At 39.4% G+C, this 15,845-nt stretch overlaps 1 protein-coding gene across 1 annotated transcript in view; it reads left to right on the plus strand.

Annotated features, from left to right (window-relative positions):
- si:ch211-26b3.4 (connector enhancer of kinase suppressor of ras 2) overlaps positions 1-15,845 on the plus strand; it is a 75,438-nt gene that overhangs the window by 47,505 nt on the left and 12,088 nt on the right. Inside the window, exons 9-12 of the mRNA XM_034121257.1 lie at positions 3,081-3,227; positions 13,786-13,913; positions 14,005-14,216; positions 15,560-15,646. Of these exons, the coding sequence (XP_033977148.1) occupies positions 3,081-3,227; positions 13,786-13,913; positions 14,005-14,216; positions 15,560-15,646 (574 nt within the window). The remainder of the gene's footprint in view (positions 1-3,080; positions 3,228-13,785; positions 13,914-14,004; positions 14,217-15,559; positions 15,647-15,845) is intronic.

A 15,845-nucleotide genomic window follows, 5' to 3' on the forward strand; every position in this document is an offset into this window, starting at 1 on the left:
TCTGAAAAGGTCGTATTGCTAGTTTACAATATGAAGGCCAATTCGACCGGTTGGTTGAGCATATTTTCAAAAAAATAATTACACCCTTGTTACAAAAATGTTTTGTGCATCAAGTTAAATAATTCTGTTCAGTCAGTGCTCTGACACTAAGATATGTCAAAAATGATATGGTTACCTTACAAAAGTTGACCAAAAAGAGTGATTAGTATACTGAGTCAAAGAGTATCACTCTCATTAAGAATTTATGGCAGAACATCATTTTATCTCTCATCAAAGATAGCAGAAAACATGCATTATTGTACTCAAGAGGGGAGTTTGACAGAGTACACAGTAAAAGTACTCTAAATAGTATTTATCAATCCTCAACCTCCAAGCTATTTTAATATAGATTTGTAGAAAAAAACCTCGATGCTGACTTGACCACGCAAACGGGAAATACGGCCGCATCAATTCAGCAGTGTCAGTAACATCAAACAGAGAGGTACTCATACTTTATAAGATAGGGATTCATGGCTGACAGACACATACGCACCCACACACGGACAGACTGTCTTCTGTATGTTTTGCATGTAGCCATATATTCAATGTATATTCGCACTGCAAAGAGTATGAACCTTTATTTTGAAGAGTACAGCGCAAGCATAGGGCAAACTAGCCAATCAGAAGCAAGGAGGCACTGGAGTCCCACCCACCTATGGAAACAAAACATTGAGTGGTATACTTGTTTTAACAGTAAGAAACAGAAAAAAACAAAAACGACCCGTTTCTGCTTTTTCTTTTGTTTCAATTAGAACTAAAAAACAAACGGTTAAAACGTACCTTGGTCGTTGAGACACCACACCGAGATCCAGTTCTGGGACAACACCTTATCCATGCAAGCTTAACAATTTAAAAAACATTGCTTCTTTTGTTAAAGGAATAGTATGACATTTTGAAATATTGTGACCAGGTTCTCATGTCTTCACTGAATAGGAAACAACAGTAAGACAACCGTTAGATTAGCGTAGCATAATAACTGAAAGCAGAGGTGAACAGGTAGCCTCTGTCTGTCCATAGGTTAAACAAATAAACTAACTACTAGCACCTCTTACAATAACTACTCTTTATCTTGTTTGTTAAGCTAGCTCTGTCACCCTCCTCCTAGTCTCTATGCTAAGCTTAGCTAACCCTCTAACTCTCATTGTAGCTACATAATGGCCAGACATATGAGAACGTGGTATACATCTTCTTGTCCTACTTTTTGAAAGAAAGAGAATATCAATGTTTTCCTCAATGCTTAGCTTAGCATAGGGAATGGACGCAGTGGGGCACAGGTACCCTAAACAAACAAGACATAACATGTTCACTTGTGAGCTTTACAGGTGCTGGAAGTTCTTTTTGTTTAACAAACAGCTTCATATTAAAAGATAAATACAAGACGAGCCGCTGCTCAAAAACTTTGTCTAAAACGGGTTATCAAGTGCTTATCAAGAATATTTAACAAGATAAAACATCTGACCAAATATATAAAGACAGATCTTGTGACTGACACACGGTCCCTTTTCTTCCAGTATGTTCCGTTTGATAGCTAGCCCTGTTTCTGTCACTTGCAAATTACAAATACAACCAGTTCTATTGTGTCCTGGGTGTCCTGGCATACCCCATTGTCTCTAGTGTGCAGAACAGGACAAAACATACAGTAGTAAATTACTTCTATTGTATCCCTTGCTGCTGGTGAACGCTGGCTGAACTCGGTGTTCTGAACTGGGCCAAAGAGAACAGGAAACGGGTTGCTAAAGGCTGACACAGGCTGGTCATCATTATGTCAGGAATAAGGTCACAGCAGTTCTGTCTGTGTGTGTGTCTGGGTAAGTGTGTGTGAGCGCAGTGGCCTCTGCGGACACTTCCAGTAGCGAGTCCAGTGTAGCCAATCAATGGCCTGACGAGTGCTTCGAGCTCCGGAGACAAGCCAGCCGTAACCACAAAGAAACACTGCAGTCAGCAGTTATTTCTCACTCTTTCACCATCTCTCTCTCTCTTCCGTAAAACTAAAATATACTGACTCTTTGTTTTCATATGTTTTCAGATCAGTGATACTGGTAGCCACAAAATGTAATAGATATGACGTTAACCATAGCACTCAGAGAATGTATATTTCCCTCTCAAGCCACTAAGCCTGTTAGATTATTGAAGTTTAGAAGATTTTGAATCTCCATGGGGATACAAATCTACGTCATAATACATGTTGCGATATATATTTCTGCCTTGATCCATGGATCCAGTGTATTTCTTCTCTGTCTTTGTGTGTTCTGTTTATGCTGTTGTTATAATACAAAAAAAAAGGTTGGGCAAGATTAGCCTTTATTGAAGAGTGACAGTGTTGAAAGGGGGAGACAGAGGGGATGACATGTGTAAATGGTTCCAGGCCGGATTGAACTTGGGTTCTCCGCACGGGAACTGAGTCCCAATACATGGTGGAAAATGAATACGTTTTAAGAGAAAAAACACAAGATAACCAGTTATGCAAATGTAATGATGGCAGTCATCATTGTTTTGTTTTCTTATTTATATTGTATTGATAAAGGTTAGGGGGTAAAGTAGATTAGGTGTACAGAAAACGTACAAATACACACGCAAATGTAGATGATTGTAACTCCATATTTTGGTATCCCCCCTATTTGTAGAGAATAACATAGAACAAAAACATTTTAAGCAGCTATTTTGGATATATATATATATATATATATATATATATATATATATATATATATATATATATATACACGCTTGTGTCCTTTTTTTTTGCAGAAAAAAAGGAAATGTTCAGGATCTATAAAAACATGTTAGGTACTTTAGTAGCGGTCACATAGCAGTTATTTGTTTTTCCTAGACATTTTACACCAGAATTCACAGGCCTGAAAACATAAATGACAAACAGTATACATGGTTTATTCTGTCATTATACTCAGCTGTTGTAAATAGTACAACATCCCCGGTGGTTTTCCTCAGGAGATTTGGCTGCTCCCAGTGCATCGTGTACAGCATGCGTGTGTGTGTGGTAGTTTGCAGCAGTTCGGTAGCCCGGTGTGTGTGCTCCTCAGGTGGGCTGGCAGCTGAAGAACCTGGTCAACGCTCTGAGAGAAGACCCGTGTGGAGTCATTCTAACGCTGAAGAAAAGGCCCCAGAACACCCTGAGCTCCACGCCGGCTCTGCTCAGGAACGTGCGCTGGAAACCACTGGGCCTGCAGGTAAACACCAGCAACACATGGATGCCTTAAAGAAATACTTCAACCACAAACGTAACATTTTACATCAATCACTCACCCAGTGTTACCTCGATTTCGTGAAGAAAAACGTTGTTATTAAAATCTTAAATTTAAAAAAAATTAAATCTTAAAACAAAGTAAAGCCTTGATTAATTAAGATAGGATTAAGATAAGATGTACTTGATTGATCCCAAAATTGGGAAATGTTTTCATTGCAGCAGCATAAAAAAAACAAAAACAAGGCATTGCACATAATTAGAAATTAAGAGTAGAAATAAACAATTCTAAAATATAAACATCTCAAAGTAGAAATAGAAATAAACCAGCATTGTAGTAGAAAATATACGTAAATAAGTAGTAAGCATACGACAGCAGAAGTTTTTATAAAGCGACAAAGACAAAGGCTCAAATGTAACAAAATGTAATTTTAATTCCAAAGATCAGGTAATCCCTCTTAACAGAGTAGGTACTGGAATAAACAAAAAGCGCTCACAAGGAGGAAAAAACTAAGCATAACAAAAAGAGAACTTAAGAAAAACGTAAGCCTACAAAATTAACAACAAAACAAAACCTGACATGAGTGAGAGCGATCCTTTCTGAGCTGAGGCTTGGCACGACCATTCGGGGAAACAAATAAGACGAACTGACACAGGACAGGGGAGAGACAGGACTATTTAAACATGAGGTGAGTGGGAACAGGTGGAAACAATCAGGGGCGGGGCAGACGCTGATGAGGGTGGGAAAACACACAAGGGGAGGAAGAAACAGGGCCTGAAATGAAAGACAAGAGGTAAGTACAAAATAAAACAGGAAATGGAAAACGAGACAATAAACACAGAGACTGACTAGAGATGAAGGATCTAAACAAACAGACATGACTAGACGTGAAAAAACATGAAAATTACAGACATAATACATAAACATAACTAACACATTTGACGAGACACAACATTGTTGTTGTTAAACTCGTACCCCATTGACTTCAATTCCTGTCTACTTGCATGCAAGAAAATCAACATTTTCTTCAAGATGTCACGGTAGCACTGGGTGAGTGATTGATATACAAGTGATCATTCTGAAGGTGAATTATTCCTTTAACTTCCACATCCTGAACTGAAGGTGCTAAACTGGCTCAATGAGATGCTGCTCACCCAACATGTGACAATGCATTTTCTGCTAACTTGTACTTAGCAGAAAATGGTATCACTCTGCACATTACGCTTGTCTTCTTCCTTTGTCTTTATCTTTGATTCACTCTCAGGCAACTCATGATTTTTACTGCCCATACTCTGCATTATCCCACTAGCATTCTTAAACATATATTTCCAAAAGGAAACTTGTTCACTTTGTGACCTGGCATCAATTATCCTGTTGTGCATTTTAAGAAATCTCTTATTTTTCACAGCCTGCTGTACTGCTGGCACAGTTCAAAGTCATTCACAAAGTGTCTGTAGCTAAACCTCCATTTAAAGTTTTATGCAAACGAAAGCAAATCTTTATCCATAGAGATACATTGAGTTAGTGAAGGGGTAAAAATAGCTAATTTAATCTTAAAGTTGCACTTTGAATGATTTAAAAAGTACTATATTGCCTGAGCTCGCTGCTCAGGGCAATACAAGGTCACCGAAAGGTCCTGCCACACTCCCACTCACATTAATATTCATATTTACTGACACTTCGGTCCTAAATCATTCAACCTTTGCCCCAAAATGCATCTTCTTTTTTTGTCAGGGAGTACATTTTTAATGTACTGTAGATCTAAAAGTGGAATTACAGTACTCATGTTGAAAAGGCTTACAGGTCAGAGCAGGTGTATGCATAAGGGAGTCTGATGCTGCTTGTGCTTCCATGCTTTGTAAAGTCCTACTTTACATGTATGTAACAATGTAAAGCAGTATATTGGACAAAATCATGTGAAAATATGTTCATATGAGAGACTTGTACATTAAGTTTAGACCATTTAGATCATGTAATAACCATAACATTTGCTGCAACTTAATCAACATCTCTGCCTCCAACAAGGTTGCTGCCTTGTTAGATCCCCTCTCTAGGTTGTTACCATGAGCTTATTGTTACATTTGCCGTGTGCAACAGCAGAGGATTGTGGGAATTCTACCCCTGATGGGCTGCTAAGACACAAATGCGCCGTTAGCACCGAGATCAGAGCGCCGAGATATCTGCGGGAGAAGAGAAGAAAGCAGACTTTTAGATTTGTTCTCTCTCGGAAAGACTGGAGCTCTTAATTATTCATAAGCAACTACAGGCAGCTCCACTGGCTCCGAAACAAGAGCTGCTACTCAGCAAATACTGGAGATAATGCACTGAATCCAAAATATCCTGCTAAACAGCCTGCGTGTGTGTGTCAGTGTCAGTGTGCACACATTTTGAAGCGCGGCCGTATGCACGCTTGTCCATTTGTGTGTGTCAAAGCGAGTGTGTTTCTGTGCGAAGGGATGTTTTTATCAGTCGCGTTGCTCCTTTGAGAGGCTAAGGATCTGGGTCACTGCACTCCTAAAGCTTGTTTTTTGATACTGTACGTACACGCTCTCAAAAATAAACACACGTGAAAACACATGCACACTCATATTTCTAAGCCCGGTATTAGAGGATGAATTGCACGGCTGTGAAGTGTAGCACAAATGTGGCAAATGTTCAGCCGGATTATCACCGAATCCACAAAGGAAACAATTTATCTCTGCAAATTATCATGTGATTCCAGCCCCAAATCCCTCCATGGCAACGTCCTTTATTCTACTCAATAATATCTCTCTCTTTTTCTCTTTCTGTGTGTGTGTGTTTGAGTCTACCGTAGGATGGAGTAGAAGCAATTTAATGATCCACTGTAATTACTATGATGCTGATTGCTGCTGTGTCTGCTGAGTTGCTGTCAAATGTGCATCATGGCGGGGGTCATGTCATGCGTGATTGGAGTCCTCATCACAGGTCACTTCACTAGTCACACGTGTGCCACACATTGTCCATGACCTGGCTTTCATAAATCTGTTATATGTTTAGATACATCAATAATTTCTCTATGAAACTGCCTACTATTTTAGGCAAAACGTGTTGTTATGACTTATTAATGGGTCAGCCAAATGAGTGATGTTTTTTATGTTTCTTTGACATTTTTTCTACAGTACTTTCTTTTGGTCTACTTTTATGGCAGCTAATGCAACTTGACATGTCTGCCATTCCTTCAAAGATAAATGTTTGATCAAAAAAATTATAATGTAAGTGAAGGTTCTTTTAGTATCTCTTGATGAAGATCAGGAGATAGAAACACAAGCCAGGGAATTGTAAGTAAATGGCCTTAAAGGAGAACTACACCCATTTTTTTATTCATACATGCTATTTTTATGGTCTATAACAGTCCAAATATGTTTATTATACATTACAAAATCCAAGCCCTTGAGTGCTCAAACCTTCACTCAAACTGTTGATACCATCAAGTTCAAATACAATAAATCCTTCTTAGTACATATTTTAGTAACAACTCCTAAAGGGGCCCTATTATGCCTTTTAGTTTTTCCCTTTCCTGTTGTTTGTTAAAAAGGTTTGCATGTAAATGGTCTGCTAAGGTTAAAATCCCCAAATGTCCCTCCAGAGGGACTTTCTCTCCCACAATCCCCCCTTGCCTGAAACGCGTCCATTGGACTCCTTTGTTTACTTCCACGACATGGGGACATCACGATGTAACACTGAGCTTCTATTAGCGCTCCAACACATTGTACGTGATTAAGGGGCGGGACATCTCTGAGCTGTTGACCAATCACAACAGAGTCGGTCAGCTAACCAATCAGAGCAGACTGGGCTCTGGTTTCAGACAGCGGGTGAAACAACCTGGTCTCACCAGAATGCGTGACTCCACCACGACTCCTTAACACCGCATTGCGTGGTGGAGTCACGAACTTTGCTACATTTACGTGTCTGCACCACGCAAACAACCCCAATGTAAAGTGAATGAGGCTCCTTTGTCGTGGTGCACACACGCATTTCTACAACGTCCAACATTGAGCTTTTATTCTATAAAACGTTTTTAAAATCTACTTTATAGCTTGTAGTAACTCACGGGAGGCTTCTTTTATTTTATTTGTATTCATAATCATTTTTATTTTTCGTCAGAATGTATTATGGTGCATTATTCACCAATTTTTGTTCTCAAAAAACAGTGCATTGTGTGTAATACAACTGTGATTTTTATTAAATGAGTTCGTTTTTAAGGAAGGCCAGAGCTTCAGCTGTGTCAAATAGATTGTTCCCTTTAGTTAACGTTATTTAAAAGATAATTATATTCCTATTTGATCAAGTCCCCTTTATTGTATTACGGAGAGCAATGTGAGCGTCCATTCCCATTGGATAACGGAGGATTTTACACCCGGAAGTAAGTATTCTCCTTACTGTCGATTGATTTTATTTACAGTGATATCTGCACTACTCATCAACTCAAAAACACCAGATTATCCTTGTTAATTACACAACATTGATTGGTTTAAATTGTGTACAATGCTTTTGGATTTTCCCCTTTCGATTCGGAGAAACAAATATTTTTTCGTAGTGTGTGGATGGCAGAAGACACTACACTACCCAGAATCCTCAGCTATGGGACTACACCATGGGTGTTTCTCAATCGCGAGTAAAGCTGCTTCAGAGCCACTATTTCAAGCATACTACGTCATCGAGTGCCGCCGAAGTACTGTTCCAATCTCCAGCATACTTGGAAATCTACCGAGCCCGGCGTACTCCATTTGGAGAAATATCGAGGTTGCACATGAGTATACTCCGCGGTCTTAAAATCCCCACAATGCTTTGCGCACGGACCAATTTCCCCAAATCTGTGGCGGAAGATGTAAGGCGGGGCCTCTCATATGACGCACACCTGCACACTTGCTAGCGTGTTCCACTCTTCGTTTTCCGAATGCCAGGAAATGCCCCCCCCCCCCCCCCCCCCCTTAGGTCACAGGCTCCTCCAACAGTGCAACACAATAAAACAGGTACACAGACAAAATAGAGCAAGTAAATACAAAAAGAAAAATAGTAAAATAGTAAAAAGTGAAATAGTGCAATAAGAGTCTATATACAAGTGATTGGAATATGATATATTAGATAAATAATTTCTAAGTAGCAGCCAGATGAATGTTATGGATGTTGTTTCAAAGTTCAGGTGTTTAATAGTCTTCTGGCCTGTGGGATGAAGCTGTCCCTGAGTCTGGTGGTTTTAGTCCGGATGCTGCGGTACCGCCTGCCAGACGGCAGCAGACAGAACAGTTTGTGGCTGGGGTGATGGGGGTCTTTTATAATCCTGAGGGCTTTCTTTAAGTTTAACCTGGTATTTTTACTCCACTACATTTATTTTAGTTACTTTACAGATTTGGATTAATGATGTGAAATATAAACAACCCTTAAATCAGACTTTAGTTACACCTGGGTAAAATTCAGTGAATTCAGCCAACAATCAGGCGAGATATTTGGTAGTGGGTGCTTGAGAAGACTAAATATTTATCTGCAGATCCCTATAAAGCATATTCATTACTCGTTATTCTCTACTAATAGTTAATTAAAAACTGTATATAATGGCTATTTTGCACATCCCTTTCAAGATTTCAAGATTTTCTAAGGTTTATTGACATATCATATACACAACTACGGTGTAGTTATGCAATGAATGAAACACTTGGGTCACAGGTTCATCAACAGTGCATCACAATACATCTATCGATATCTGTGTACCTCCACCATTAAACATATTCTGCTCCTTTTTTATACTATCTACATACATCTTATAAGAGTATAATTAATATGTATAATATCAGTTAAAATAAGTGCTTCAACATAGTTAACAGGAAAGTTGATTGTCAAGTTCCAAAACAAACCATGCAATATATTAGACGTTAAGTACTTTGTCAGGCTTAATATCTGTAGATACCCCCAAAGCTTTTTTCTTATTTAAAAGAAGACCTTAACCTAAAGTATTCTTTAATGTTTAAATAAAGCCTTATTAGTTTGTCTGTTTTGCACATCCTCCTATCAGGCACTAAACTGTTTTATTGTGGAGATCACTTACAGTATCTTCTTGATATTTTCTATTCTATATTATTTATATCATTGACCTTCCACTGTCCCACTATATTAAGAGTATGTACTCTTAATATTTAAATGTTTTCATCAAATATAACACATTCAAAAGTGCTTTACAAAAATGAAAGACATTAAGAAAAAGGCATTTTAAAACAGTCATTAAAAAGCAACACAATCTACCTGCATTGCAATTACTCTAAACATGTAATAACGTGCTTTAACCAGTAGGAGGTGCGGGTTAAAAAGCTGTCAAGTTTACAGTGTTAACAAAATAAAATATACTGCTGTTTCTGGTTTAGTTTACGACGGATATATTCTGTTATTGTTTTGATAATTGTAACACAAAAGCGATGGAAAAAACCCACAGCAACACAGAAAAGATGGTCTTAACATGACCCAGCGGTCTAGTAGTTAATAAAAAACAATAATATCAAAACAAATTATTACTACTAACTTTATTGTGAAATTAAAACAGAACGGTAAAAGAATAGTTTCCGGTCTATTCTGAGGCCCGATCTCTGTAGATAAATAAAGAACTACGACAGATGTGTAATGTTTAATGCAGCCAAACCATTCATTACAATGCATTCATGTGATGACTTTCAAAGAGTAAAGCAAGCACTGCTGAATAAAGTATGATTTTATCTTTTACTAAACGTTTTTTTCATATGGAATGCAGTTGGAGATCAACCAATCACAGCGCTTGAGACAAAGCGGAACAATAGCTGAGGATTCTGGGTAGTGTAGTGTCTTCTGCCATCCACACACTACGAAAAAATATTTGTTTCTCCGAATCGAAAGGGGAAAATTGTACACAATTTAAACCAATCAATGTTGTGTAATTAACAAGGATAATCTGGTGTTTTTGAGTTGATGAGTAGTGCAGATATCACTGTAAAATCAATCGACAGTAAGGAGAATACTTACTTCCGGGTGTAAAATCCTCCGTTATCCAATGGCAATGGACGCTCACATTGCTCTCTGCGTCCGTAATACAATAAAGGGGACTTGATCAAATAGGAATATAATTATCTTTTAAATAACGTTAACTAAAGGGAACAATCTATTTGACACAGCTGAAGCTCTGGCCTTCCTTAAAGGAGTGATTCTACAATTTAGGGTACATTCCATGTCCATTGATGTCCATTGATGATAATTATAATTATTCCAACTATTTTCTTCAAAAATATCATATTTTGCCTATTATTGGAAAGCATGTTATAATATCACACAAACATTATGTGCATCCTATGCTTTATTTACCTTGAAATGTGTCATGATGTTCTTAAATTGTCAGTTTTTGCTCTGTCCGTTTTTCAGTTGAGGGTGTCTTGGTTTCAAAATAATGAATAAAAACCATTAAAGTAAATAAAAAAAAGTATTCATTTATTTCAAAAGTCTAAATACTAAAGAATAATAACATCTTTTTAATTGATTTCCTCCTTTAAATAATTTAAATATCTTTAAATCTATATGAATGTCCGCAAAAGTTCTGTCAACTATGTTACTAACAGAACTCCCCCATTTAACTCAAAAATGGTTTGTCCCAATACCATGTCACCAGCATCACATGATGCCATGTTCCTCTTTGGCAGACATTTTGAACACACTGTGGTGATTGTCCTCTAATTTTTTACAATATTTTATGTATAATAGCACATTGTCAATGAGTATATTCATTGACCGTCAACAATGTTACGTACATTGTTATGGTTTACAATTGTTTAATGATTTTAATTCAATTATATGTTCAAATGTGATGTTAACCTGTTCAAGAAAATGACATGTGGTCATCCAAGCAAGGCCTACCATTGAAATGATGGGTCAAAATAGGGAAATTGTCAACTAGGTTACCTGTCAACTAAGTTACCCAGTACTGTAATAACTGTAGTAACAGTTATTACATTTATATCAAATAAAATAAAAAAATGTTTAAGCTTTGCAACCAGTGGATATGTTACACTGAGGAATATACTAACTTGAACCACTGATTGTTCTATTGAGAAAGAACACTTTCTTTGTACTGTTTTGTTGATGTGAAATGCACCCTAAATTATAGAATCACTCCTAACTCATTTAATAAAAATCACAGTTGTATTACACACAATGCACTGTTTTTTTAGAACAAAAATTGGTGAATAATGCACCATAATACATTCTGACGAAAAATAAAAATTATTATGAATACAAATAAAATAAAAGAAGCCTCCCGTGAGTTACTACAAGCTATAAAGTAGATTTTAAAAACGTTTTATAGAATAAAAGCTCAATGTTGGACGTTGGAGAAATGCGTGTGTGCACCACGACAAAGGAGCCTCATTCACTTTACATTGGGGTTGTTTGCGTGGTGCAGACACGTAAATGTAGCAAAGTTCGTGACTCCACCACGCACTGCGGTGTTAAGGAGTCGTGGTGGAGTCACGCATTCTGGTGAGACCAGGTTGGGTGAAAAGAGGTGCTGCAGCACAGGCAGTATGAGAAAATAAAGCATGTTTTGAACATGTTTTGAACATGTTTTGAACATGTTTTGAACATTAAAGCATGAAAACATGTCACAGTAGAGGCACAACATACACATATGAACCTGAAAATAAGCATAATAGAGCCCCTTTAATTCCCTCACTTAGTCATGTAATATGTTATTGTATTATATCAATGAGTGCAAGCAAAGGTTGTGGGATGGGGAACATTGGTGTGGAGAGGGTTTGAAGCAGCAGATTATTTTGGTATAGTTTGGAGTGGACGCAGCGGGGGTCAGATGGTTTAAGTGCTGTTTTAACAGACTGGAATTGTTCCTGCTGTGGAGGTCCCATCTCTCTCCACTTCTACCCCCAACCCCCCTTTCCCATGCAGGCAGCAGTGGGCTGTAATCACTAAATTACTGTTTTCACTCTCGGCTCCAGTCACCACACTGCACAGCTCCCCCCCCCCGCCCTACTCCCTCTTCCTCTCACTTGCACTCTTTCTCTCTGTTTCTCTCTCTTTGTCCTATTTCCTTTGCTCTGGCGTCCCTCTCTTTCCACCCGGTCTTCATTATTTATGTGAAGCCGTCTTACTGTAAGCTGCCTTCACGGGAGGAAGACCGTGAGAGAGAGGGAGAAATGAAGATAGAGACAGGGCCTGGGGATGGAGGTAGAGGGGGGGGGGGTGGATGGAAAGTTTGGAATATGAAATGAATTCGCCTAATGCACTTCTCATGAAATGATGAAACATTGGACTTTCTTTAATGAGAACGCTGCCCGCCTCGCCGTCGCTCCGGCTCTCTGTCTGTTTTCCATTCTGTCCACACGCTCTCCTCTCTAAAATGGAGCGTGCTCTTCAAACAGTACAGTAAAAACAAGTCATTTTTCTAAATCTGAAATCCTCTACCTCGGGCGAGTAATTGTCCGTGTGTTTGTCAACCGAGCTGTTCCTCAAGAGTAAAATAAATGATTCACGTAAAAAATTGTTTCTGTGACATCAGAAGCGAGGCACCCTGTCCTCACCTGGTGACACATGCATCTACGTGTCCTTGAGTCAGGCTGAGGTAGGAGGCCACGCTAGCTTTTTCCCTCCGCGCTCTTCTTCTCTCGTAGCATCGCAGAGGGCGAGGAGAGGAGAGGTTGTCATGGGAACAGACATGGAGAGCCCTGTGTGCGTGAAGAGGCAGAGACAAAATGACAGAATAGTGAACGAGCGTTTGAACGTGGGAGAGGCTGCACAGTCAGACTAATGTAAAAAAAGACAACATACACAACATAGCAACTGTGGGGAAATAACTTTGATTCAGTGCTAAAACGAGTGAGGGCTGCAGTTTGAGGAAGAAAACAACAAATACAATGTTCCCTTCGCTCATACGCCATAAACCGTTTGTTTTTCTCTGAGGCAGGAAAAGATTTCATGCTCAGTTTCTACAGATTTTGCTCCCAGATCCCCTCACCATGCCCCATTGTAACTAACTGACAGTGGTGTACAGTTAATACATTTAAGCACTGTCATTTAGTACAATGTTGTGGTACTGGAAATGTACTTGAATATTTATTTTTCCTGCTACTTTGTGTGTCTCCTCCTATTAATTTCAGAGGCAAATATTGTGCCTGTTACTCCATTACATCTGTTTGATAGCAGTGACTTTGAAATTCAGATTCATTAATAAAAAACATAATCAACATATCATTTATGATGTATTATTATAGGATAAGATAATCTTTTAAATCCCTTTGGGAAGTGTCCCGGTCATGTGTTCATTTTGCAGGATTCCTGCAAAATGAACACATGCCTTAATAATTATTATATCATGATAACATTTATATTGTACAGAAAATAAGAAATAAGCTGGTCTGCAGAATGAGTACTTTTGGCTCGAAGTTTAACAACTGTTCACTGTCCCATTACTACTTTCACTTAAGTAAACATCTAAGTACTCTGCTCAGTGAAAAAGGTGCAAATCATTCACCTCTTCTTCCTCTCCTCTTCCTCCCTTCAGCCGGTCCCCACCAGCCCCACCAGCACCTCCCCGACACCCGTTGGAACTCTAGGCATGTCCAAAATGGACGCTCCCAGCATGCAGGACGTCTACATCCTCTCCCCCGTCTCTGGACTCTACAGCACCAGGTAAGCACACACAGATGTTTGATGATGATGATTATGATTACATTGATTATGATGATGATGATGGTGCTGATGATGATGATGCTCTCTCCAGGGATGAGATGGGCTTGATGTCCTGCGACGAGATCAACCGCTACAGCGTTAGCTCCCAGTCCGGCTCCAAAGGTTCGGAGGCCGTCAGCTACTACCTGGACCAGGACAGTGGTCAGTACTTCTCCCTGCTGGAGGGAGACGGACCCCCGGGTTCTGACTATGACAGGACCCGCAATACGGGGGTTCGTAGGCGGGACAAGACCCCAACCCATGGTGAGATGGAGAGCGCAATTGAACAGTGCGAATGGGGCATTAACGGCCTGTGTTTGCTTTGTACAACCGCATGCTATCTCCCGCTACTCTTCTCACCCTTTTCTCAGAACTCCTTCCTTATGTGTTCATCATCTCTCACTTCATGGCTCAGCTTCTTTGTGTCTTTACCTCGCGTCCCAAAAACACTGATCACATGCCACAAAAGGTCAGTCCAAAAACACTGTGTCCAGCTCCCTGTCTGCCCCACCACCTGTGTCACACTTGTCCGAGAAAGCTTTTAGACATCCTGTACCGTCCTGGGAGACTCTCAAGGGGACCTATTATGTCAAAGACGAGGGTCATGTGACTGACGGAAGTATTGGAAGACAACAACATTTTTTGGTAACCTTGATAGCTATAGGTCACTTGTATTGTAAGAAAGTGATTAGTGAAGTGGCACAGAACACAACTGGACTTGAAAGTTAATCAATAAATCAGTTTTTCTGTTAATAATGGTTCAACGACAATGTATTATGCAAAAGGCTTGGCTCCCAATCCACAAATCCACAGAGAATCAGAAGGGTACTCCATCATGACAGTTTACATAACTGAAAAATAATGCATGTATTAACCTGTGAGTCAGATCAACTCCAATATAAATGGATTCTCCTTGCCCGGCGCCAAGTTTCATAAAAATCGTCCAGTATTTTGTTTTAACCTACTGAAAAACCAACCATACCACAAATATAACCTCTTTGCCAAAGGTAATTGTTATCCTCCATTGTTTGGTGTAGGTATATGGAGATCTTAGCCTCTTTGAGGTAATTGTTTTGGATTTCTGTAAGCAAACTCTGCTCTTAATAAGACTATATTCAGTACTATTATTTCAACAATTAATGCTTTGGTTTACCAACTGTACATTACCTGTCCAGCAATAAATTGTACAAAAACAAAGTTATGTCGCCGCTGAATAACAATAGATTTCCCTCATTAGTCGCCGGAGACCAAAATAGAGATAAAACTAAAGTGAATATTCAACGTACACTTGTTGATCTATTAGAAATCCAACACCTGTGACAATTTTTTTTCTTCGTAAAACCCTTTTATGTTGACAAGACTTGAAATAATATCTCACAAGTGGTAATTAGCTATCAATAAAACATAAGGCTGTGTGATCCCTACAGTACCTTGCACATCATAATTGAGAGTCTCCCGTTCCTCCCCCCTCAACTGCACACACTTTGTCTCACCTGTCCACCCCTGTCCAGCTGTCTCCCACGCTGTCTCTCAGTCACCGTCTTCCCGCGACACCCCCACTCCTCCCCCGCTTAGACGACTCTCTGATTGCTGATTGGTCGTTCCAGGTGACCTCAGACCCGTTTCCATGCCTCCCGAATATAACTGGATGGCTGAACCCAAGGAACCCAGCATGGGCAAGAGAGGGAGCCGAGGTACACACACACACACACACACACACACACACACACACACACACACACACACACACACACACACACACACACACAGACACACACACACACACACACACACAGACACACACACACACACACACACACACACACACACACACACGCAGTTTGCGCTTTTGCGCTTCGCTCCATACTCAACACATTTCAGCTCATCCTCTGG

The sequence above is a fragment of the Trematomus bernacchii genome, unplaced genomic scaffold, assembly GCF_902827165.1.
Source record: "Trematomus bernacchii unplaced genomic scaffold, fTreBer1.1, whole genome shotgun sequence".
Lineage (NCBI taxonomy): Eukaryota > Metazoa > Chordata > Actinopteri > Perciformes > Nototheniidae > Trematomus > Trematomus bernacchii.